The sequence below is a fragment of the Haemaphysalis longicornis genome, unplaced genomic scaffold, assembly GCF_048455015.1.
Source record: "Haemaphysalis longicornis isolate Haplotype H1 unplaced genomic scaffold, Haemaphysalis longicornis Haplotype H1 scaffold_4, whole genome shotgun sequence".
NCBI classification, from domain to species: domain Eukaryota; kingdom Metazoa; phylum Arthropoda; class Arachnida; order Ixodida; family Ixodidae; genus Haemaphysalis; species Haemaphysalis longicornis.
The window spans coordinates 175218307-175244948 of NW_027526361.1; the positions used below are offsets into that span (position 1 = coordinate 175218307).

The 26642-nt window shown below is 48.8% G+C and overlaps 1 protein-coding gene across 7 annotated transcripts in view; it reads left to right on the plus strand.

Annotated features, from left to right (window-relative positions):
• Window positions 1-23498: 23498 nt before the first annotated feature.
• Window positions 23499-26642, plus strand: part of LOC144179517 (uncharacterized) — a 229911-nt gene continuing 226767 nt past the window's right edge. For 2 of the 7 annotated variants that reach the window (XM_077707904.1, XM_077707899.1), the window contains exon 1: window positions 23505-24300. In XM_077707904.1, coding sequence (XP_077564030.1) covers window positions 23797-24300 — 504 coding nt within the window. In that variant the 5' untranslated portion in view covers window positions 23505-23796. Of the gene's footprint in view, window positions 24301-26642 lie in introns of all 7 variants that reach the window. The other 5 variants (XM_077707900.1, XR_013324267.1, XM_077707898.1 and 2 more) reach the window with 5 other exon arrangements.

Here is a 26642-nt window from a genome sequence, read left to right on the forward strand (position 1 = left end):
TATACACAAGCAAGTTCAGTTATGGCACAGATGAAACTCAACTTTTCACTACACGTTTTCTTAAAGAATACCAGAGGGTAAAGAAAAGGTTGCGTAAGAGGTAAAAAATAAGTTGTTGAAATCGGTAAAGAAACGGACAGCATAAAAAAGACACATTGAGAAAGTAAAATATTTGCAGCGGCCGCACAGTTGTTAGTTATTTTGTTTAGATCTTTCTACTGTACAAATATTAGAATTTTAAATGTTTAATATATCGCAAGCACTGTGCAAGTTCAACTAACATTTTCTTGTTTTGCAGGTTTGCCACAGCTGCACGCTTAGAATTATCTGGCAGCTTCCTACACGCTTTTGTTATAACGACGTCACGCTCTACTACAATTCCTTCACAACCTCAAATTTAACGGTAAAGCAGTATTTTTAACATGGCTCAACTGATCAAAAGCGCGGTACATTTCTGCGCAACGCGCGTACTGCAATTATGTCCTAAGTTTGGGTCCATTCTTCGCGTAACCGCGCTTCTATGCCGTTGGTATCTGTCGTGGGGGATCCCACCACCACTTTCGCTCTACGAAGTTTTCTTTTTTTTTTACCTCGGCGGCGCCTACAAGCCGGCGCCTGCTTTCTCCCCACCCTTTGCTTTTTTTGTTTTCCTTTTCTCGTAGTCGGCGACACCGACGCATATTCGAAACAGCGCTTGTTCGCGCATACGGGCTGGCTGGCGCGCCGTGTACGGTGTATCCTCGCCTCCTCCCTCCCCCCCCCCCCCCCCAATACTCCTTTGCAATACTGTCCCCCCCGTCTAGACACACGGACGCCTTTGGCCGGGACTTTGACGACGGTCGCCGAAGGCCTGCAGGTCAGCCCAGCGCGCAGTCGTACACGATAAACTGTGCGCCCCCACCTCCCTCCATACACAAAGAGAAAGAGAATAACTTTAGGAGATGTTGGCGGCATTTGTTCGGAAGCCAACCTAAGTAGGAGAGCCCTCGTAAGCTACAACCAGGCGCCCGGACGGCGCGGCAATCTGTTGCGCGGCAGAAACGAGAAAGTGCAGGTCGCTACCGCCGCCGCCACGCCGCCGCCACATCGCCGCCTCCGCGATCGCCAACGCGACGTTTGCCCGGTATGCCGCCGAAGAAAACCCGCGTTCGCACCGGACACTGCAGTTTGCGCGCGACTCCAGTGCCGCCTCTCGCCGCCGCTTAGAAACTCTGGGTCGTGGATGTCGCGACCGGACGTTCAGCGCACGTAAAAGCACACGCGCTGCGTGCGGTTCGACGTTGTGTTGCGGAAGTTTTTTAAGAAACATAGTTATAATTGCAAGTTGCAGGGTCTGAAAGGATCAAAAGGCTGCAGGAAAGAATTAGTGGCAGCGCCGCTACTGCTGCGCGAAGGGCAGCCACAATCGCGAAAGGCAGCATGCCATCGTTCTGTACAGGTTTCTCGCTCGGGCAGCCGTGGGAGAATAAGCGTCGCAAGAAATGATTTTAGCAGTAAGAAAAGTCAAGGAAATAAAAAAAGTCATGACATTTTTTGTCAGTGGAAGGAGTAAACTTATGAGTACGATTACCGTTTATGCGGAGCGCAGACACGAAGGCCCGTAAAACTAAAACGTTTGCTTTCAGTGTTCATACACATCACGCGCTGCGATAGCGCATGCCGTCGTAGTAGTTGCATTACACAAGGTATTACCGCTTCCGCCACTATTGTTTTATCATCAGTAACCTTTTTTTAGCGCCATTCACGGTTCACGGCACCGAATGGATACCAGAAGGCGGCACAAGAATATGCATTCACAGCACTTCGCGAGTGACGCCAAAAGCAATGTCAAGACGGTCAATACGCATCCCGCTTACTGCCCTACTTTGTTCCCCGAAGTGTACATAGTTCGGCCACGCGTTCCAAGCGAGAGCATGGAAAGCTACCAAAGGCAAGGTTGCATTCACTCGTGCTGACTTCTTTAATGTGTTTATACTTCACGTCTCCTATGCTCGTACATCCCCTGCCGAATCAGTCATCGGCACTGTTGAGGTTGACAACCCAGATATCCATATGCATAGGTTGCTCCGAACGGCTCAATGTCCCACCAGGTAGTATCAAGAACGTGGCAAACTTCACCCTGACCTCATTAAACTGAAACGACTATACAAGAAAATCAACGATTACCAAAAGACATTACAAAGTGAAGACTGGCAAAATCTTTGCCATCGGCTCCGGCAAGAGGGAGAGGCCTTTTTCACTTATAATGGGGCATCTTTCGCAGCCTTTGCGGTAAAGCAAAGCTTCCTATCATTGACAAATGAGACTGCAGTCTGACTATTATGACGTAGAAGAAACTATTATCAAGGCTCTCTTTCCGCATGCTACGAAGGATAAAACGGCACTAAAATCTCTTCCCGACATAGACATACCACACCCTCTAGACGAACTCAATACTCCTTTTACCCTGGGAGAACAAAGCTTCCTATCATTGACAAATGAGACTGCAGTCTGACTATTACGACGTAGAAGAAACTATTATCAAGACTCTCTTTCCGCATGCTGCGAAGGATAAAACGGCACTAAAATCTCTTTCCTATATAGACATACCACACCCTCTAGACGAACTCAACATTCCTTTTACCCTGGGAGAACTTCACGTTGCCATCGCTCAAGGCAAATCTAGATCCGCTCCAGGCCATGATAAAATCACTTGGCAAGATGTCCGCAATCTGCCAACGCACGGCCATGAAGCCCTTCTGAGTGTTGTCAACGAATCATGGGAAACGGGACAAGTCCACGAGCACTTGAAGACGACCATCATTCATCCCATCACGAAGCCTTGTAAAGACGCCCGCGAAAACCTGAAAATCTGCGACCTATTTCACTAACTCCTATCATGTGCAAGGTCATCGACCGATTAATTAACAACCGACATCAGTTCCATCTCGAGCGCACTGGTTGGTTTCATCCATCGCAAACCGGCTTCAGACCTAATCCTAGTACGCACGACTACCTTTGGGTGCTCCGAAGAGTCATAAATCGCACATCTCGAAAACAATAACTCCCGGATTGCATTCTGGCAACGTGTAAATAAATAATTTCGAACCTAATGCAATGCGTGTTAGTGGGCCAATCAATGCTTTCATTGAAAGAAATCACCCAGCTCGATGTGGTTCAAGCCTTACACGACCTAATGCAAGCTTCGCCATTTTTGAAATGAAGCTTTCCATTCCTCACTGGTGGCGTCGGCGTCTGAGTAAAAAGCACCGCAGGAAAGCGAACTTTATAGTGGGTTTCACAAAGCAATGATGATGATAAGCGAAGGCACATGAAGCGCCTCAAGAAAAAAACCTTTCCCATGGTGCGAATCGCGCTTGGGTCCCCCGCGATATGAAGCCGACGTCTATCCGATTGCGCCATTTCGACACCGTTGAATCCGTTTGGATTTTAAACTGAGGCTTTGACTCAGTTTGCACGGGAGAAAGCTTCGAGTTTTAATTCTCTTAAGAGAGCGGTTTGATTTTTTGTCAGTTGAATCAAGTTTTTCGGAGTTAGCGATTGTTATGGGGCACGCCCCATAGCCAATGTGAAGCTCTTAAAACACTGAATTTCCTTTTCGCTTCATGAAACGACATCACTGTGGTGTCGGTGTCAATATGGCCACATTTAAGGTCTCCACATAATGGAACGATTCATCTGGTTTACAAACAAAGCGAAGTTAAAATTAAATTCCCGTTCTGCAAAGGAACAAAGCGAGTTGTAATGTGAATTAGTGGCGGTTGTGAGTGAGCGTGAGTGAGCGTAAGCGGGCGATGGGAGTGGCGAGTGCGTGAGTGGAGGAAGCGAGTGGTGAGTACGAATGAGTGTGAGTGGCCATTGCGAGGGGTGAGTTCGATTGCGAGGGAGTGTAAATAGGAAATGCGAGTCGTGAGCGTTAGTGAGTGCGAGTGGTGACACCGAATGGTGAGCGTGAACGCGAGTGAGTGCGAGTGGTGAGGGCGGAGTGTTGAGCGTGAACGCGAGTGAGTACGAGTGGTGACGACGAATAGTGAGCTTGAGCGCGAGTGAGTGTGAGTGGTGGGGACGAGGGGTGAGCGTGAGCGCGAGTGAGTGCGAGTGGTGTGGGTGGAGTGGTGAGAGTGAGCGCGAGTGAGTGTGAGTGTTGGGGACGAGCGCCGAGTGTGAGCACGAGTGAGTGCGAGTAGTGAGAGCGGAGTTGCGAACGTGAGTGCGAGTGAGTGTGAGTGGTGGGGACGAGTGGTGAGCGTGAGCACGAGTGAGTGCGAGTGGTGAGGGCGGAGGGGCGAGCGTGAGCGCGACTGAGTACGAGTGGTGGGGACGAGTGGAGAGCGTGAGTGCGAGTGAGTGCGAGTAGTGAGAGCGGAGGGGCGAGTGTGAGTGTGAGTGAGAGCGAGTGGTGAGGGCGAAGTGGCGAGCGTGAGTGCGAGTGAGTGCTTCAGTATAAATATATTTTTTTGAGTGAGTGTGAGTGAGTGGCTTCCAGTTTTGCCGAGCTATGGATGCCACACTTGACAGCTGTAAAGAACAGCCCTTGAACCGCTGCGCCGTTAAAAACACCTTGCTTTGCTCAGTAGCAGCGCAAAAGTTATTTCAATTAGAGCCACATTTATGAGGGTGCCCGAACAGAAATTGACAACGTCTCAGTATTGACGGTTCTGGATAACTTTGGATTGGATATTTACGTCGGGCCGCACGATAAAAGTTAGCATTGCGTTCTCGTAACTCATTTTCGGGGCTTTATTTTCCTTTTTATTATTTGTAGTTTTAAGGGTTCTTGACATATTTTTGTTGTCAACATTTTTTATCCTCACTTTTTCGCACCGTCACGAGTTCGTGGCGTCAAGAGTAGTTTTACGGGGATTGTCGGGAAATAAATAATTTGACAATTAGTCGCTATTGCGCACCGCAGCTCCGCTAGTCATCCTTTTTTTACAGAGTGGAAGGGCCCTGAATTTTTTTTAAGTGCGTGTCGAAGTATCATCTAATTACTATTTTTTTACCTTACCATCGACATAACAGCGCCCGAGGGTTCGATTCCCGACCGCGGCGGCCGCTTTTCTGACGGAGGGGAAAGCGAAAACGCCCACGTGTTCACAATTTCGGCGCAAGTTAAAGATCCCCAGGTGGTCAAAATTAATCCGGAGCCCTCCCCTAGGGCGCGTCTCTTCGCCTGCGTAGCGTCGACGTTTTAAACCACCACAATCAATCAATCAATCAATCAATCAATCAATCAATCAATCAATCAATCAATCAATCAACATAGCAGGGCAAACGGGTTTAATCCAAAGCTGGAACATTTTTGTAACTAATAAAAGGTGCTCGTTAAAGATAACAGCATCGGTTTGAACCCTTTCTATATCTTGAAAAAGAAAGAAAAATGTATCAAATTTACCCAAAAATATTTTTCTTTCAATTTGTAGACCTGTCTGTTCTGAATATAATGACACTGTTATTGCGATAAAATAACGTTCCTTTATTTCTCAAACTGCGTAAGAAAGATTGCCCTAAGATGGCTTCACACGGCGCCAATATTTAGATGAAATAACGTTCCTTGTATTTTTAAGGATATAAAAAAAAAAGATTGCTCGAAGGGGGCTTCACTGCACGACTTCAGTGTCCTGCAAAAACACATTCAGGGCTCCAGAATCACCGATGACGGGTATGTCAAACCTTTTTACAGCGAACTGCAATATGCACAGCGATTAGTTCGATATATCCAATAGTTCTATATAGCCGAACCCGCCTATAACGAGCTTATTGTTACCAGTTCGCCATCCGCGGTAGCACCCCCGCCCCTCCCCAACTCCGCCATCCGCGTATGCAGAAACGAACACAGTACAGTAGCCATTACCATACCAAAATAATCCATTTTTTGCAAGCAATAAAGCTACTTTCCGCCTTAAGTGTCAACGTTGCAAAAAAAGCGGTGATTTTTGTTTTCACTTTCGTTTTGGTGGCTTCAACTAGCATAGCATTCTCTACATGAAACATTGTTTTCACCAGTTCGAGTCCACGTCCTCAAAAATCTAAGATGCATTGGCGGAGCCCATCGACTGCCGAACGCGCTTCATTATAAGCGTCGGACAGATTTCACTCTCGACATCATCGGGAACGTTGTTGAGCTCTTCCCATAGTTTACCGATGCTGCATGCTGTCTTGGTCCGCACTCACTGACTAGGCGGGTTCCTTCGCGAGTCCCGCGCATCGGAAACTGTTCCGGAAAGTATTGGGCGTCACGTCGCTCCGTGCGAGGCGCAATGCCTCAGTCGCGGCTCTTGCTCCGTGGTCGCGGGCAATCCACATCTCAACCGCCGCTCCGAGATCATGCATTTCGGCGGCCATTCTAGGCGCCCAGAGTTCGATATATCGGATGTAAACTTCGTTACAAGGAATATGTTTCCCATGTATTTCCGCAACTGAAATATTTTTGTTCGATATATAGCATAATTCGCTCTATCCGGGTTCGTTATAGCCGGGTTTGACTGTAGTCGTCATGAGCGATGACGGCCATACTCGTGATCGGTCATTTTGTTGCAAAATCTTATGACGACTGTACTCGACAGCGGGAGCTTTTGTTTGTTTGTTTGTTTGTTTGTTTGTTTATTTAGGCAGAGTACAAGTACACCGTGCAAAAACAGAATATTTTCCAATCTTCTGCCAAGGCGAACGGGGCAAAAGGTGTTTGAGCCCATTTGATCGAGCCCGCTTGATCGAGCCCGATTGGGCCGCCTGACGAGGCCCCGTCCCTGTTGTAGCGCAATGACAGCAGCACTAGCAACGCACATTCAACCGCCAGTCAATGAAATTATGAACACGCAACAAACCAAATGACAACATAGGCAAACTATATCAACGCAATTGTTGGTTATATAAAAACAATGACAAATCACAAAAAACGTATAATGATAACAGATATATGCTACGCAAAAAGACCTTGACTCTAGTGGCACTTGTTCACAATTTCCACACAAAACAACAACAAAAAAGATGTACAGAACTGCAGAACCGAAATAACTATCACATCAGTTTAATCAGGAGTTTTTTTGCTTATGGCATTGCATAAACAATGAAATTAGGATACTAAATTTTGTTGTACATGAACTGATGTAAACAATTTAACAAAGCAGTCGTGTGAGGTATATAAAATACAACACTGCGAATAGGTTGTCACACATTTCAACTCTAAATTAACTTTCAGATGCCATTCTTTCAAAGAGTATTTTTTTACAAGTATTTTGAAAGTTATCACTCGTATGGAACTATTTAAATGATGCATTAAAATTGGGTTTTCATTTAGCAGATCAGGTATTTGAGATGTTAATCTCTGAGTACCATAATTTGTTCGGGAGCGCTGTTTTTCAATTAGATTTCTTCGTAGTTCATAACAGGTGTTTTTCGGGCAGTAGGTAGTTTCAAATAATGCTTTATCGGTCCTATGCTGGCGGAAAATTTCTAGGCTTAGTTTGAATTTGTATAAAGTTCGGATATCGAATACTTTGTAAGTTTCAAAGTACGGCGCTACGCTTTCGGTTAATGGGAAAACAACGAGGGGGGGGGGGGTTAATGGGAAAGCGAGGGGGTTAATGGGAAAACAAAACATGCGCCCTGTGAGGCCCGCTGTCATAGACGACAACGATTGTATCTATTCTTCACGGCGTTCTTCAACACAGAAATTTTCCATCCCATGGGAAATTTGTATTTTTTTTTCTTCAGAATAAACCAGAACTGAGTGGCAGCAGTAACTTGGGAGAAGACCAAAACTGAAAAAAAAAGCAATGTTGAAAGCGAGATTGTTTTTTTCCGAAAAACAGAAATTTCTGTGAATGTGCTTTCTATATTGTTTGAAGCAATTATGGTGTCGGCTTGCAATGAATTATATCGCAAAGACGTGCTATGTATCACCGTAGCGGCCTACAGTTTTATGCCGCTCTTTGCAGCGCGCAACAAGGCACGTTTCCGTGCGCGCGCAGCTTCGTCCAGCTCAACAGCGGCAGATTCGGCCGCCGTTGATGCCTGCGAGCGGCAGTGCAACCAGCGCCCCTCCATAGCCCAGCGCTGCCTTCTGAAGACCGTCACGCGGCTGACGCCCAGCATGACACGCCAGCAGAGCGGCGATTAAACATATCAGATAGGGCGGCGGGGGCAGTGCGAACACACTCTTAGACCGGCGCACGGCCGGACTGGAGGAGCGGTGACTGCGCACTTTCATACGGCCTGCGCACCCAACAAGGAAACGATACAGCAGATTCTTGACAGAGTGAGGGCGCTTCGAACCAACCCTCTACCCTTCCAACGCTTCTTTCTATTAGTCGACGCATCGCCTCTGGCCGAGTGAGCCGACGACGCTTGCCGCGCGTATTTTGGATCTGCCGCGAAATATCACCGGTACAAATGAATACCTTCGCTCCTATATCTCGCCAAAAAGAAGACTCGTTGAGCCCTTCGGTTGCATGATCAAGAGCTTTAGCTGTATGTTTTTTTTTCACGATGCGCTTCGCTGCCGGCGGTCCACTCAGCCCGACCGGAGCGTGAATAGCAGAATCCCTTTTAGCTAAGCGATAACCTTATCTCCCTCGACGGGAAATCATTCGGGCCACCATTCGTGCCCTGTGCGTGTGCAAACCAAGACATCACCTGAAATGAAAAATAAGAATTGATATTTCAGACCCGGAAAGTGCCGTGTTTATTGCCTGTCTCACCATTTTCATATAATACAGTCGCTGATAAGATATGAAGACCTCGCATATTTTTCGTCATGTGCCCCGCGTTAAAATGGTTCTTTCAAATGTTTGATCCAGCGCTTTCAGATGATAATGTTAGGCAGTTTGACCCTATTAGACTGAAAATTCAGAAGAGGGGAAGGAATCGCCTATTTTAAAAACGCCCATGTAAATGAACACGGACAGGTATCACCTGTAGCCACGGCGGGGCTAGGGCAGCGGCAAATGCGCGCTCGCCGCTCCTCTACCCCGCCCGTGCTGTAGGTCAACTAGCGAGGGTTGGTCCGCAGCGCCACGAAGTAGCAGCGATGAAAGGTGGGAACTATACTCGAAGCGCAGGCCGTATGAAAGTGAGCGCCTGACGCTCCTCCAGTCCGGCCGTGACCGGCGCTCCTTGGTTCCCGTCGGAGCCCACACGCGGCGCAGCGATGCAGTTCGGCCTGCGCTCCCATGCTCCGTGTACTTCTGCGCGAACCTGTACATACCACAGCTTCTGCATAATCGTTCAGCTTCATTGGAAGCTCTGGTGAGCTTGGTCATGAGTTCAATGCACCAGAACACTGTCGCCGGAGCTCATCACCATCTGGCACTCCACTTGAAAGCACGCAGCAGGTGCATGCATGGCATGGCAACACCGGTGCCTCGTCTCACGCCCTATGACCGCATAACAATCGCCGCAGGCTTGGGTGAATAAATTTTCGCAACTCCAGCCACAATTGTTTTAGTTGAAAAATAAGAAAAATCAGGGCGCAGGTATGGCACCAAGGGCCGTATTCTCGACTGCACAAATTGCCAGAAATTCTGGCAATTTGCCGGAAGCCTTTTCTGATTGGCTTTCAATTGTGGTCACGTGCTTCCGGTTGACAAAGCGGTTGTGTGTGCTGTCGTCATTTTGACGTTTCATGTCGTTTACGGACACCAGTTCTAAAGTTTGCCTTATTTCTCGTTACAAAAGGCGCATAATTCTTGGCCGGCAATGAAAAACGAGACTAAATGCAGCGGACATGACACCGTAAGCCTGCCTTTGCTATTCAACAACAATACTGCTTGTAATACACACCCCCTCTGTGAATGGCTGAGAAGGCGTCACGTAATTTAAACAGTTGGCGGGAACGATTACGTCATGCATTGGCAGCTTCAGCCTGCGTAAAAGTGACGTAATGCTTCGTAACAGCTTGAAAATGGCGGCTGTTTTTGTCCCAAAATACACGCAAAATAGGGAAAAAATTGCCCCGGCTTACGACACCGCGAAATGTGCGGCAATTAGCAGCAGGTGCAGTTTCGCATGCGCGCTGTTTAAAGCGTGTTTCCTACCGAAACAAACTATAGTTTCAACTGCTTCTAAGTCAGCGATCATGGAGCATACAAATAACGTGCAGTATTTTGCTTTTATGTTTGGCAATAAAATAAAAATTATTTGTTCGGCGTAACCACAACATAAGAGGGCAGTACAAGCCTCTCCATGACAAAAAACCCAATGCAAGGCATTTGTCCATACTCATCCTAGTAAGCTGTTGGGTCACATGATCGAACTCAAGAGAAAAATAACAAAGAAAAGTGACTATTTTGTTCATTACAACTTAGAGTTTCTTAGTAAGTATGTAAGTATACTAGAGAGGAAACTGCGCCTCGTAAGCCATGTCGTCGTGGGGGTTCATGGGAGAACATCCTTTTTGGCTTGGGCTTGGCATGACAACTGGATTCTTAAGCGGTTATTGGGATTTGCCTTCTTCACTATGCATTAACACGTTTACAAGCTATAAGGAAGCCGAAATCCTCCCGTTTCTGTGGTAGCCGTGTTCAGTGAAACATCAGGCAATGCGTGATCGCACCTGACGTTGCTCATGCCGCAGTCGAAGGACGTATGACTGAGCGGGTAATATGCCGCCGCGAAATTTGTAGCCGAAGAAAAGAAGAAACAAAACGTACTTCGACGAAGACAAGATACGGCAGATACGGGCGCTTGTATGCGTCCTATCTTGTCATCGTCCACGACTGTTTAACGCCACGTTTCCTTTTTTCTTGTTAAGCTAGCTGGCGGTCGGTCACCGGTTCACCCCGAAGGCAACGTTTTCATAGGCACGCTCAAAAAACTTTCGAAACTCTTCAACAACTTATTATTTGAAATAATGGTAAAATTAATAAAATCACAGTCTTTCATGAGTTACCCCCCAAATATTAACATTGTTCGTGACTACAACCTTGGCCTGCGGAATAGCAGGCACAACCGTTCCGGCAAAAATATGTATTAATTCTTCTTTCCTTAGTTTTGAAACAGCCTGTTTTTATTTCCCACTTACATAATTGCAAACTATTCTTCGCGTTTTTGTGGCAATTTGTTTAAATTTGCGGTCACTAAAACGTTTCAATCCAAGCCAATGATGAAAGTAAGGCGAGCGCGATGTATAATGGCGGCCCATGACGACACAGACGACCTTGATGTGACCGCATAGACGCTAGCGCCAGATTCCTCTCTAGTGTATACTGTAAGAAACTCTATGGCAAGAACGTTCGTGTGAGCAGTGTTCTTTTTTTTTTTTCATTATTCGTGGGTTTGCAAACGCCTTGTTTCAAGGAGTAGCCAGCATTGTTCTGGGTTCGAAATTCCAGACTGCGCTGCTTACACTTGCTACACACTAAACAATTTTACACCCTTACGGGTGCTGAAAGGGTGCATTCAACATTTTACACCCTTTTTGCACCTTTTAAGCGCGCAAATTTAGCTGCAGCACCGTCGCATGACACTGCTTCAAAAGAAATGGTGTAAACAAGTGTTTTTACACGCTGTGAAGGTGGTTGTAAAGCAAAGCTTTAAACGACACCCAGAAACATTGCCCATGTGACGTCACTTCAATTCACACACGCGGCTATACAAAGAGTGAAACCAGAGATTCTGCCAGCCGTTACCTGGGACTCGCAGGGCGGCGTCCCAAATGCAGCAGCAGCGTCGGTCACGGCCGGGCTAGAGCGACGGACGCCGCTGCTGTAGCCCTGCCGTGAGTCGGGACAAAGAAAATGGACAAGAGCGTGTTTCGAAGGGTGAGACAGCGGAACCTAGCGATCCTGATGTGTTAGCTTGCGGCTACACCACCGCGCGACACAGGCGCAGACACCGAAGCAATTCGGCATGTGAGCTGAGTGATTCCCATTCATATCGATTTAAACTAGTTAGTTTAGAGGGTTTTATTTGATTGATTGATTGTAGGGTTTAACGCGCCGACGCAACGCAGGCGATGAGGCGCGCCGTAGTGGAGGGCTCCGGATTAATTTTGACCACCTGGGGATCTTTAACGTGCACCGAAATCTCGTACACACTGGCGTTTTTGCTTTTCGCCTCCATCAGAAAAGCAGCCGCCGCGGCCGGGAATCGACCCCGCGACCTCGTGCTCAGCAGCGCAACGCCTTAGCCACTGAGCCACCGCGGCGGGTAGTTTAGTATGTTTTAGAATGGTGACAAGGCTGAGGGAACATTTATAATCGCTATTTATCAGAACCAGTTGCTCCTTTCGCCTCTTGTAATACCTCTTTAAACACAACCGAATTGGTAATCACTAATTTAGAAAACGGAGTCCCAGTCGTGCAAGCAGTGCGCGAAAGGTAGTGTTTCTCTGTTTGTATGTGGTTTGTACATTTTGTTTTCCCGCCCTGCAAACCAATGCTTAGCGTATGGTTGCCGTACGACCACTTAATTCCGTCGGGTGCCGGTTACCCTGAAGGTGCTGTCGAACCAGTTGTCAAGCCGTGCGAAGGCCGCGCGCGATGGACGCGCAATGGGCCGACGCCGCCGCCGCCGCCGACGGCCGCGGCGTCGGCATTTGCCACGCCATCTATAAAGCGCTCTATAAATGAAACCCTCCGCTCCCCCCCCCCCTTACCCCCCCACCCCCCCCCTTTCCCCCGCCGCGTTTCCGCCACATTGGGAGTTTGCTGCCACGCACGCCACGAAAGAACCGTTGGCTGGGAAAGGAAGAAAGCTTTGCTTGCAAAAAGCCGAAAAGGGGGCTCAATGGTGTTTATGGCCGATTAGGGTGTTCACCACAGCACCCTTTGGTTTGGGTATTAAAACAGACGGCGCTAATATGCTGGTAGAAGGTGCAAAACCGCACATAACGTGCTGAATGTTTAAATAACAATCTGCATTACATTACTTCTTCGAGTGCATCACAAAGTTTATTTCGATGTCAGGTTGTACGGTAAGGGAAGGCTGGAAAATTCCTCTTGTACTCCTAAAAAAATGTTTTACTTAAGCCAGTGATGTCTTTAACGATACTGAATTTACCTAAGAATTTGTTCTCGTATTATTATGCAGTGACACTGCTGAAGTGAATCTACGCAGCCTTTGAATGAAAGTTTCGCATTTTATGATAAACAAACAAGTATGGAATAGTATTTTTAAACTCTTAAAATATTGTTACACGAATGGAAAATGAAAAATACACGGAACCGTACAACGGAAAACGAAGGCGCTTACGAAGGGATTCCTCTTCGCCACGTCCAATATAAAGCAGCAGCAGCACCGACGTTGAAACAGGGGGAAAAAAAACAGCCCTTTCCTATTACGAACACCGACACAGTAATACTCCCTTCCTTTTTTTTTTTTTCTTCTACCGTTGCGCGGACCACAGCACAACCTTAACTGTGGCATCTCTATCATCATTTGCTCGCTCCCTGTCCCTCTCCTACCCCACCCGCGCACTCATGCCCCCCTCTGACAAAAGTCATTCTCTTCACTCAGTAGAGTTGTAAAGTAATGGCAATCACAATTTTATCACCTCATTATTGTTAGCGACCGTCGATGATTAGTACGAATGCAAGAAACAGACCTCGGTCTCTCCTGTACGAACAACCCTGTGGCACAAGGCAGGTATCAAACTAAAACAAAAGTTAGGGAAGGGGCAGCACGAAATCGAACGCTAAATAAACAGACGCCAAATCATACTATGATTACTTAGTCTAAAACACAAAGGAATACCATTTCGCAGTAATATTGTGCCCTCTACTGCTTCTCCCTCGTTCAAATCGAGCGCCAAAAAAAAACTTTTCGTGCAGTCTTGAGTTTGAAAAACTTAAAAAAAAACTTAAGCTTCTTTATTACAACACACAAGGTAAATATTAAAAGGTAATTTTACTGTTATATTCAGTAAACGCGGCAATGATTTTCCAAGTCGTTTTAATTTGTTTACACAAACCACTTGCAACGGCCGAAACCGTGAGTGCGGCGTCCGGCGGCGCGGCCAAACCACCCTGACAGACTATTTGAATCGCCACGCCCCGTCTGCCGTCATCCGTGTTCTTAGGTGTGCCGTTAAACAAGCGCAGTTATCATAATTAATTGGGCCTCTCCTCGTCTTCTGTTACGTCTTTCGTGTTCGACTTCGCGATGAAGAATATGAGAACACCATTGCCACCTGAAGACGGCTAATTTCATTTGACGCTTGTCCCTGAACGTCGCTAGCTCTTCTGAGTCGTTTCCTGTCACGTTAGCTGTCTCGTCACATTTGCCGCCTTTCTTGTCACTGGATGTCGTTTGTATATCTGTCATCGCCTCTTTAACGATTCGTTAGCAGGATTGATGGATTTATTGTAGGGTTTAACGCGCCGACGCAACGCAGGCGATGAGGCGCGCCGTAGTGGAGGGCTCCGGAGTAATTTTGACCATTTGGGGATCTTTAACGTGCGCCGAAATCTCGCACGCACGGGTGTTTTTGCTTTTCGCCTCCATCAGATAAGCGACCACCGTGGCTGGGAATCGAACCCGCGACGTCGTGCTCAGCAGCGCAACACCTTGGCCACCGAGCCACCGCGGCAGGTATTCGTTAAAGGGGCCCTGAAAGGCATTTTGAGCACACTAAATGAACTAGCGCAACCGTTAGATTGGGTCGTCAACGTCCTCTGTGCCAAGTATTACTATTTTACGCGCAGCGGAAAGCTCACACTTTTGTTGCAAAGTTTGTCGTTTTTTTCTGACCCTTTCCTTCGTGTTTTTGGACGCCGCCATCTTCACATGTCTACATCATCGATTCCCAGATGTTCGTCATGAGCTAGACACCCTGCTATTGGGCGGCTTTTTCACGCATTTCCGGCAAAGAGATGAGTCGTCTGCTCAGCGTCGGCTCACCGGCTTATCTGCCAGCGGAGTGCCGGAGTGCTTGGGCATTTTACGACAAACGAAACAAGTGTAAAACAAACGCTTAACCGTTTGTATTGAATGCAACACGGCCATAACACGACATTGATATCCTGTTACCTGAGTACGTTCCATAAAGAAAGCGTTGAAACCCTGTGGCACTTCTTTCGTGCAATCGCAGAGAACGCCCTAGGCCGAATGCCCGGGTTTGACGCATACATTTTATTCAACTTAAAAACAATCCAGAGTTGCGTTTCTAACGAACACAACGTCACAACATGCGTTGAAAGCACGGGGCGGCCTCTCTCGCATCCACCGTGGTCCCACGTAATTCGCGCCAGCAGCGCCAAATCCTCCCCTAGTAGTACGTGGCCTCTGAGAAACGTTGCATTAATCGCCATGGCAACGAGTGGCGAGGGGGGAAAGGGCGTTTGCTGACGTCACGGACGCTGCTGACGTCATTTATCCCGCGGCAGCCAGGCCGTGCCGCCGCGCGCCGGCCCCTGAAACCGACGCTCGTCCAACTTTCGCGTCTGGCTCGCGCGAAAGTTGGACGAGCGGCGCCGATGACTCGAAATGGCCGCCGCCCGTCATTTGTTATGTGTGCAGTAACGTGTTTAATAATTGAACGAAGAAAACATGTAGGTAATAGGACGTTTTCCGGTATCACATTGTTGTCTTTGTGGCGATAATAATTGGAGTGTTACACAAACATTATTTTTGCTATGCATTTATTCAAAATTCATATGAGGACGTCTTTGATTCGAAGTCATGAAAACACATGTACTACACCAATATATTGCACATACATTTTATGTACACAGTACTGGACTAAGCAAAAATATGACATATGCAAATTTAGGCATACAACATTGTACAATAGGGAAAAAACGTGCTACATACACTTTTACAATAACACGGTTAGGCGGGCTAGTTGGTATTCTGAATTCATGGCTGTAACTTTTGCGCAACTTTACACGGTGACAGGTAGAGGTCTTCGAGTCCCTTTTTGTATCGGTCTCCGTCTAAAGTTGCGCAAAAGTTACAGCCATGAATACACATTTAGGTACACAATACTTGATTACGAAAGAAGAGCTTCGAAAGTTCTAGTCCCTACACAGATTTTTTTTTTCGCGCACACCGCGGCGGGAGAAGAAAAGAACTTGAAAGTTCCACTCAATGTATACTTATTTCTTGGGCTCACCTCGAGACAGGAATGTTCTTTAGACATTAAAAAAATTCGTTTCAGTTCAGAGACACAATAATTTGGAATCTATATGTTAAAAGAAAGCACGCACACGTATGCTTCAAGCCCTGCCTTTCGGGCGAGTTAACGCAAACTCTGAAAGAAAGCGTTGACCCGCCCATTAACCTGCATACACTTCCGAGAAATCATGTTCACACCAACAAAATGCAGCCATAAAAAACTGTTGCAACACAATGACCGCACTGTAGACACTCATTGCTGGATTATATCTACGTACAAAAACAATGCCAAACCATGTGCACGTCGTAGAACACATAACACAAATCGAACGCACCCGTCTTTTCTTTTAATGGCGCGTGAATTAACAACTTACCGGGGGTGGGAGGAAAGGCGGGGGGGAGAAGACACCCAGAAAAAAAAAGAAGCTTTCCTGTATTTTAAGCCGCAGATATCGGCCAGGTTGTTACAAGCTACCCTCTAACTCGCGTCTGGGCAGCGTCTCTTATCTCATCCTGTCCGATACGGCATGACCATTCTAACTTCAGAACTATGGAACACCAAACCCATTCGCGATAAGATGACAAGGCGCGGGCGCGCAGTTTAGATTGAACAGCAAAGCCGGCAATGCTACTTGGTTTTATTTATTTTTAATGAGCGAAACGCTTGCAATGGCGGCTGCAGACAACGCATGTATTTCGGTTTGGCATTCCACTGCTTCATGTGAAAATCGACTTGCATTGAACACCGCGGAGTTACGTCAGATTTTTCGGAGCTCTGAAGCAACGCTTGGCAGTAGTTTCGCCGCAAATATACGTTTTGGAGCAAGACGGGGGAGGAAAAAATGCTAAGGGCGCAGCACCTCCACGCCATCAATCGATGTGGTAGTATGTACGCCATGAAAGGCAAGAAGCGCGTACAGTTGAGCTTGCCTTCTTTGTGAGCAGGTGCGTCGTGATGACATTGGATGGATTGAGGAGAGTCACCGGAGGAAACGTCCAATGAAGTCTCAAACCATCCTCGACTTGGGGCCCAAACCTAGACTCATACCTGCTGCACGAAACAACAAAAAATACCTTGATAAGTATACTGAATCGACGTTCCAGCAGTTACTAAGGCAATCATCAAAAAGCGGCAATGCCACCACAAATTGATCTTGCGAGCAAGTGTGTGCGTGCCAAAGACGCGTTTACTTCTACTAAAACTTTGCGTACCTGCACAGCTGGGATATATTTGCACATTAGTTTCCACTCCAAGACGAGTGACATGTCTCATTAACTTCACGTTACATGCGCGAATTATTTTGAAAAGAGAAGAGTGCAATCAGTCGGCTTCTAAGGAATTCACTATAACTTGTACAAAGCTAATTTGCTTACCTGTCGTCTTTGGAGAAGGCGAGAAACTTGGTCAAACTGTACCGCCCTGTGTTGCTGCACCACAGAGCTCCGCAGGAGTGGTAACACTCCTTCCTCCGCTGCCCCATATTTAGAATACATTCGAATGTATTTTATAATGCAGCGAAACTTTCCGCCCGTGGAAGCGTTTAGGCAACCCGCGCAACCCTTCGCACGCCGGCTCGCTCACGCACGTACCGAACTAGCCCGCCGTGCGCGCCGAGAGAAAGAAAAAAAAATATTGGCGCCGGTGAGCTGTTGCGCATGCGTGAGGAGGCGCGGAAGCGTTGACGGTGTGGAAAGAAAGAAACACTGAGGGAAAGGGAAGGGCCACGCCGCAGCACCGTGCCGCTAGGATCGCCACAATTTCGGAAACCGAAACTAGCCAAAGTCGCCGACCAGTGTTGAAAGTCTGAACCACGGAGCAAGATAAACAGGAGCGCCGACCGACTTCGCTCTCTCCTGCGGGCTCTTAATGTCCACCACTCGCGGAGCACAATGTAGATGGCGCAGCGAATGGTCAAGCGGCCGGCGTTCCCCGTGCGCCGGCGGGCGCGTTGGCGGAACGCATTCCGTCGGCTTTTGTCGTCTGCTTCGGCGACGGTAGTTTTGTGCACGGAGTGCTTTGGGCTTGCGTTGGCGCCGCTTCGCGTTCATTGCGCTCCTCCTTCGCACGGCTTGATTGTTCGACAGCACCTTCTGGGTAACCCGAACCCGAAGGAATTGAGTGGTCGTACGGCACGGCAAAGATACGTTAAGGACTGGTTTGCATGGCGGGAAAACAAAATGTAGAGCGCACATATAGACATATGGCTGCTATACAAACACTACCTTTTGCGCAGTGCTTGCGGAAAATGTGACTCCGTTTTGTAAATTTGTGAACACCAATTCGGGTGTGTTTTAACAGGTTTTACAAAAGGAGAAAGGAGCAACTGGTTCTGATCACTAGCGATTATAAAAGTTGCCTCAGCTTTCTCGCCATTCTCCAACTTACGTCCAAAACAGAGTGTGCCTAGAACACGGACCGGCACTCACACGCTCATCAGAAAATAACAGAAACGCGATAACATCACCCGCGACTGCCCGCGACGTAGCAATCTGCTCAAGATCGAGGCCCTGACAGTGCGGTCTTTCCACAAGCCTTCATTTCACGATATTTGAATTCGTCCGGACCCTATATCTCTGTGGTGATGACTCGCTAAAAGAAAAGGTTTGCCGAGCCGGATGTTTTGCTGGTCAGCCGCTTAAAGAAATAAAAAACGCCGGGAACCCTCGTAGGCCGAAAATTGCAGCCATACAAAACGCAGCATTTTATTTGGAATCCACGGCGTTATCGACGAGATAACACGACCGTAGAGCGACAGTGAACATCGGGCGGTAAGTTGCGGTGTGGGTTACAATGAAGGTTGCGTTTGATATTCTTGGGTGCCTTATCAAGATGAGTGTTTTTGTACACTTATTACAACAGGGCAGCCATCCAATTCAGTCATTGGCACAGAAATGTGTGTCTCATTGCCGTTTGCCGATGGAGACTCCGGGCGACCCTTGTAAGCATTGTTCGTGCGCAGAAGCGGCATAAATAATTAAGCAGGCGGCCGGAGAGCGGGCCAAGAACAGAGGGTAATTTTTTGCGCTGCATCGGTTTGTCGTAAGCAGAATCACGCTAGACTGCATGTTGTGGCGTTTCATATTACTCTTGCTCATTCTTTGGTGATTCTAAAGTCGTCGTCGTTCAGTTGCGTCTTACATCTGCTGGGTTAGTACAATATTTTTAGCGGGTCTTCATAATGTCAGAATAAACGCCCCCCGATATGGAATAAGCAATCGCCATGTATGCGGTGGCGTGCGATTATCTGCGCCGTCTATTCCGGCTACGCACGGGTGTTTGAATTCCGCGCGTGCAGGCATTCCTCCTGCATAGTAGGACTGGCATACGACAGGCGTCGTTGCGAAAGAAACGACGCCTCTAGACGCCTCTGAGGAGAGCGAAGAAGGGAAGAGCCATGTACAGAGGCACAGCGAAGAGAGGGCAAACGAAGGAGGAAGAGAGCAAAGGGAAAGCTGGGCGGCCGGCGGCGCGTGGACATTATCGGCCCGAGCAAAAGAATTTTTCTGGGCCACAGTCGGCGCTCCTCTTTATATCTTGCTCCGTGGTCTGAACCACGATTGACAGAGGATGGGTTGCCTCCTGCCCGTCGTAAATTCGGTACTCACCTCGCGCGCGCTTTGCGGGGACGAACAGCAAGTCACTTAACTCTGGCGCACAAGCCGATGGCTTTTAGCCACGCACACTGCACATACCCCATACGAGGTTGAGTCGTACGTCGCTCGAGAAAGATAATCCAGACCATGGGAAGCACTATCCACCCGCAGAAGCACAGCGGCGCATTTCATCGCGAAACAAAGGCGTCCACAACACACACACCATCGCCTCCTGTAATGCCAAACGCATCTCGCACTTCCCAATGGGAATGAATGATACGCCTGCAGTGCCCACATGTCACGAGGTGGGGCCCCGAGCTGAACCGGGATCACGGAACCGTAACTGACTTCTAAGCGGTTTGTGCCTTGTTGCCAGGCAACCGATGTTTGAGATTGTCAAAGAAATGGCGCTCGCTTCAGCGCTAGAAAGCTCAGAGCCGCGGCGGAGAATGTTTTGCCAACGTTGCCGCTCTCCACCACGCGTCGCCCCAAGCTGAACTGGTCACATGATTGAAGCGTTTTGTGCACGGGTTCTGTATCGGTTTAATACGACTTTTTCATGCCTCCGGCAGGAATTACCACCGCCGCAAAATAAGACCCGGCACCAACGGGGCCACATCTGATACGGCGCTTTTTGGATAAACAGTGCGCGGTGCATCAAGGGAACGAGCGCACTAAAGTCCCTCGATAAACGCCGATCGAGGGACTTTAGAGCGCACGACCCTCCCCGTGCGGCTGCGAGTTCGCCGCCGATAAAAAGTCATGTGCCGCCAGCAACGTACACCGCGAAAGGGCAAGGCAAGGCCGCCGCATACATGCGGCCAGATTTTTCGTTCGCTTTTCCAGCCTTGAGCGGCGCAGTGCGGGATTCATGGTGTCAACAAAGCTTGCCCGTAGCAGACGATAGTCTGATCAGCGCAATAGCGGAAGTACGTCACCGCTGCGGAGCGCAGCATCATGGGAGGCAAGGCTCGCGCGCCGTCAACAGCGGAGAGTAAGTCGAAAGGAGGAGGAAACGCGAAGCGACGATAATGCGCGGTTTTTGATTTACGATTTCTCAGCTAATACTCATCGCTTTAACAAAATTCTTGCGGGAGGAGATTGCAAATACATTGCTTTATTTGGGTAGATGTACATCCATGCATCGGCGGAAGGTATTTCAGGACCCCTTTAACAGGAGCCCGTGTCTGTGTGAAGTGTTTAACTGAACTGGTTAGGTTGAGCCAAGAGGCCTCGTCTCTAGAAACGCGATGTGCACAAGTAGATTGTGGTGCTTGCATTGAGCGCTAAACGCAGCGATTTTAGACTACGTAATGTTTCCGCGTTCCGCGTCACTGTATTGAACTGCTTCAGAGTTCATCACTGAGAACCACGTCTTGCGCGTAGTTCAGCCGAACACGGGAAGCTCTACGCTGCGCTGCCTGATCTCCAAGCTGCGGCAGCGTTTACAGCTTCGTTAATCACCGCTGTCATTCGTGCCATGTTGAGAATGGCGATAGAAAATCGTTTGCGAGCGAATGTGCGCGTCTCGCAAGCTTCATTGCTTTTGCGGTGAGCCACCTCACGATATGCATGTTGCCGCTGTATGCGGGCATTGACTTTTGCTGAATGTTGTATTGCCCGAGTTGTAACATTCGTGCACCTAATCATTTACATTCTTTCATGAGTGTTAATGATGTGTCATCCTGTTTCAAACAGATCTGAACGATCGGAGCACATCACGTCACCACATTCAACCAGAAAAGAACCACAAGTATTGCCAACAGTGTTTGTCCAACAGAATGTAAGTTTTCCGAGAGTCTTGGTAGCGCAGTGGGTTATCGTAGTTAAATAGTATTGGATCAGTTAAATCCGCAAGCACTCTCCCTTATGCTAATTATTGGTGTGTCATGCTTAACATAGCATGTAGCCACTACATGGCAACCATGATAGTTGATTTTGGAAAAATCAAAGTGTCGCCCAAAATCACTAATGTGGGCTTAAGTTAACCACCATGTATCCGAATTTCCAGGTGGCAGTAATATTCACGATGAAGTCATAATTCTTGAATGTTAACACACAAATGTCGTTATTTTTGTAGTTTCAGTTTCGGATAAAGCCTGCTCAGGCATTTTTGTTTTTCATGTTTATTATGTGAATTGACAGTCGTTGCAGTCTGCTTTCCCAATTTAGTTGCGTAACGGACCGTGCCATCTAAAGAGGCCTGATTGGGGCTCTGAAGGCTGCGATTTTACGCACGCTAGTGTTGGACCACCAATAAAGGACCATCTTTCTGCAAAAATAAAAAAAGGAAAGTTTGAATTATTAGCTGGATTAGCTGATTAGCTGGATTAGCTGATTAACTAGGACGGGCTAATGACAAAGTCTGTGGCTTTTCCTGAGTGCACTGTGGATGCTATGAGCTGACCATCTCAGAGGAAAACTACCCAAACACACCTGCCAGGGCCCTTGTTGCTCCAAGATACGTGCAGGCATCGACTCTACTCAGCAATACATTGCGCCTTTTTTAAGCATCCGATGTGCATGCCCCACGTACTCCTGATTGGGAGTGCTCTTATTCTGTCTTGCGTTCACCACATTCGAGTCGCCACGTTAATTTGGGCATGGTGGAATCCGGCATTTGCGGGCAAGATAGGCTCACTTGAGCGCAACCCAATTGCCCGCAATGAGATTTCAAAGATCTTCACCATCTGAAAGGACTGAAGTGAGTTGTCCCTGAAGCCGCGAGGCGCAGCTGGAGCGACAACGACAAGAAGGGATGGAGGTGAAAAGCAAAAACGCCCGTGTGTACGAGATTTAGACGCACGTTAAAGATCCCCAGGTGGCCAAAATTAATCCGTAGCCCTCCACTACTTCTCGCAAAAACACTGCGCTAAATTGAAATTACGAAGACGAAGGACGGCGGAACACACGATGCACACTTACGAAAGTGTGCAACGTGTGTTCCGCCGTCCTTCGTCTTCGTAATTTCAATTTAGCGCAGTGTTTTTCCAAGAAATAATGTACCAACTAGCCCAGAAGCGAGCTCTCATTTTCCTCCACTACGGCGGGCCTCAGCGCCTTCGTTGCGTCGGTGCGTTATACCCTACAATCAATCAATCAAATAAACGGCAAAAAGGGCGTGATCGCTCCATCTGCACGGAACGCATGGGTACATTTCTTATATACATTTTTCTACTAGCGTGGCCGGACGAAATGGTACAGTTAAAATTATCCATTAATTCGAATTATGAAGTTAGAATGGACAACTTTCCCTGTATTCGTATTGGTTCCAAGACAATTTATTGAACGCTGACCTTCTTTAACGCTAGCCACTGAAGGCAAAAAAAAAATCGTAAATTTACTACCGCAACAACCAATCAGCCGTTCCCCGCCTGTGTAGGATACTTCAGCCGATAAGGAGATAACGCGGCGCTGAAGGTTTACTCTGTTGATTACGACAGCGCGATTGGTACTTTTTTCTGAGAGCGCTAGCAGCGTTAATTTGGTCGGTGCGTTCGTGTCCTCACCCGATGTGTTTATCGAACGCCGCCTTTCCACGAGCGCTGCTTTTCCTCCCGGCGGGAGACAGCGGCGCTCGGGGATTAACGCAATAACGTATCCTCAAATAGAACGGGAAAGGAGAACGATCGAAATAACGAAGCGTGCAGAGTGGCGTCCTCTTGCGACAGCAAAGGCTACCCGCAAAATCCCCAGGGTCCTTCGGCGAAAACATCGGAGCGTTTCGGTAACGCGTCGCGCTAACTGGGGCTGTCACCTGCACAGTGCCGTACACCGCAGTTCACGGCGCTTCAGGCGTACGGCCCGCTATCTTTGCATCCGTGTACTTTCCATTCTGCCGCCGCGTGCCGCCGTTGCCGGCTGCCGGCGCTTTGCGTGCACTAGCGCCGCCTCGCGGACGCCGGACGATACCGGCTGCGAGCCGGCAGAGACGCGCCGGAGCGGGCGAGTGTGCGCGGCGATCGAGAGCTACCGAGGCTGCGGGCTGCACCGAGCAGCCGCAAAGCAGCGTGAGCGAGAGGAGAGGACCGCCTCTGCTGCTGCGTACTGCGGACGCCGGTGCGTGCCGCTTCTTCGCGCGTGCCGACACGCGTCGGCTTCGTCGATTCCGAGGATTTGCACGCGTGATCGTCCTTCTCGAGGGTCATGGCGCCAGAGGCGGGCCGCAGAAGCGGCGGCAGACTGCAGCGGCAGAACGTGACCTGGGCCGATCTCGTGGAACGGCTGGCACTGTTCTTCTACACGGACGAGTCCTTCGAAACGCTGGACTACCTCAACGTGATGCTGCTGGGATGGGCGCTCTTCGGCCTCTTCGTGTACGTCGTCGGCACGCTGCTGGGACACCGGCTGGGCCGTCGGCGGCCGGCCGTCGCGGCGGCAAGGGTCGCCGGCGGCGGCACGGAGTCCGTCGGCGGCGTCGACGAGGACGTGGTGACCGCGGCCGACGAGCTGTCTCACGTGGCGTCTGTGGCCCGCTGGGCGAAGACCAAGGAGTCGTCGCTGGCGGTGTCTGCCTCGGGCTCAGACCCGGACGCTGTGCTATGGACCAACAGGGTCCTGTCGTGGGTTCTCGCGCGCACCGACCACGAGTTCCTGTCGAAGCCCTGGATTGACGCCCTCAACGAGAAGCTGGCCAAGACGCCGTCTAAGGTGAGCCCCTCGCTCCTACAGGTGCTTCTACCGTGAACGCGATGTCTGTCTCTTGCGAACGCGCCCCTCCCCCGCGTAGGCACTCCGGTGTCGACCGTTTTGAACGCGTTGTGGTTGTTTGGTGCCAGGTATCAGTAAATGTGATTCTTCCAACCTAGGAAGGTAAAGAAATAATGGGCGTTTTGGACAGCGGACGATGAGGTCTTCGTTTGGAACCACGTTTTGTTTTAAACGACGATTAGGTTGGTTTAATCAGAGCTGACTATTGCACGCACCGCGCTGTTCAGTTCCTGACAGTCTCTACCTTGTTCTCGCCTTGCATTATTTGCAAATGTGAAGTGCGGGAGCTGACGCCAACCGCGTTTATTCCGTACAACTGCAAAGTCTCCCGCAAGTGCTTTTTGAAAAGGTGCGCAGCTGCGTCTTGTTCTTGTAACATCGATCGTTAATGATGCACTTATGTGAGGGCGGAAACATACGCAAGGAGAAAAACAGCCCGCGTTATATCGCGCGTTCTGGCCCTGACTGAAAGAAACAAGGAAAAGGTTGCGTCGCTAAAGCGAAACCACGCAATGAGTCGTTCTCTCAGATGCGCACTTGCCGAGCGGGTAGACTCCAGCGAGCTCACCGGGCATCTGGTCCCGGCGCAGCTGTACCGGGAAGCAATGGAGTCGGACAGCTGGCGGAAACCGTTCGAGGCTGCATGCGCTACTGGAAACCGAAACTGCTGCAAAGTAGCTTTCCACCTTCAGTGTCGCTTTAAGCCGCATAGCCTCCTTACAGAGCACTAAAAAAATATGGCTTTGTTGAACTATAACGTGCTTTGTTTCTTATAGTAAATGGGACAGTGTGGCGTAAAATTGTCATCTTCGCCCTTGCTCAAAGGGCAACGTCTGCTGTAATATCATTTGTAGCACTCTCATTCGTTTTTGTTTGCTTTTGAAAGACGCAGGCGTATAAAGAAGAGAAAGGCTGGTGTTGTCCTGTTTCTTTTATCGCCTTACCTTATCGCCACGACCTTTCCAAAGTGTATTCAAACCAAACTAAGCCTGCAACGAATCGTAGTCGACTCCCACTAGTCTAGAATCACGGCTTGAATGAATTGTGTCCTTTCCTCGGCCTTCTTATTGTTTTCATAACCGTCGGCGCTCGTTTATATCCTGTGCGGTAACGCTGACAAGCGTAGTTCGCAGAGTTTGAGCTCACTTCTGTTTGGCACGAGTAACGCGAAGCCGTTCAGGCGTCACTGCCCTCGTTTGCCAAGGACGTAATTGCGCAATGACGCTGTCGGGGCAGCCCGAATTCATGCGCTGATGCGGGAAGATGTCGACGGCAGGATAAGTGGCACTGGCCGGCGGTCGACGCTATCAGTCATTCATCCGCTCGCAATACACACGGTCATCAGCTGCCCATGTTTCGAAATGCTTCTTCTTTTAGGTGCAAAGCGCCTCTTGCTCGGGGGGATGTCCCGCGTCCGTGCCCCGTCCGCAGCGCCTCTGATGATGATTGTGGCAAGATGCCCCTAGGGATTGGCCAACCAAAGAATCCATCACGAGATAGCTTCGCGTTCAACCACCGTCGTCATCTTCCCGTAGGGGAACCGCCGAAGAAGGAGGAGAAGACTTTTTTTTATTTTTATTTGCGTCATTTTGCCACAGGGCATAGGTAACATGAGAAGAAGACAAAGCTGCGAAGAGGAAGGCGTGTAGGTTGCTATCAGCCGGTGCACTACCGTCAACAACCTTTACCTCACCAACGCTGACGGGGACTACCGATTCTACCACAGAGACGACAACATCGACAAGAACATGATGGACGAGTTTTGGCGCCTCGAGCACCACCGCCTACTCACCGTAACACAACAGTACTTGCGTGCCTTTGCCACCGGTGTGGACGCGGACGCGGAATTCCCTCTGGCGCTACTAAGCACCAGGTCACTCAACATAACGGCAACACAATGGAACCACGCGGAACCCCCATGATGCTTCGCATTCTCATCAGGGTTCCCCACGGGAAGATGGTGTAATTTTTTTGTTGTTGTCGCCTGTAGCGGTCGTGCTTCTCTGTCGCTAGAATCGTGTTTCTCTGTCGCTGCGATTCAAGCGGACAGCCACTAATCATCAGCATACGATTTAAATAAAATAGCCGATATCAGGCATATTGCAGCTGGCCGACATGTTTTATTGTGGTCTTGGCTTCTTAATGGACTGATTAGTTGTGCTGGTGACTCTGGGGCAGTAGCCGTAGTAACAAGGTTTCCCGTTCCTAAATATGAAATAATCTGCTGGTCCCGTGGTTTTTAGCAGCGACTTCGCTCATTCAAGTGGTGTTTGTGCTTTGGA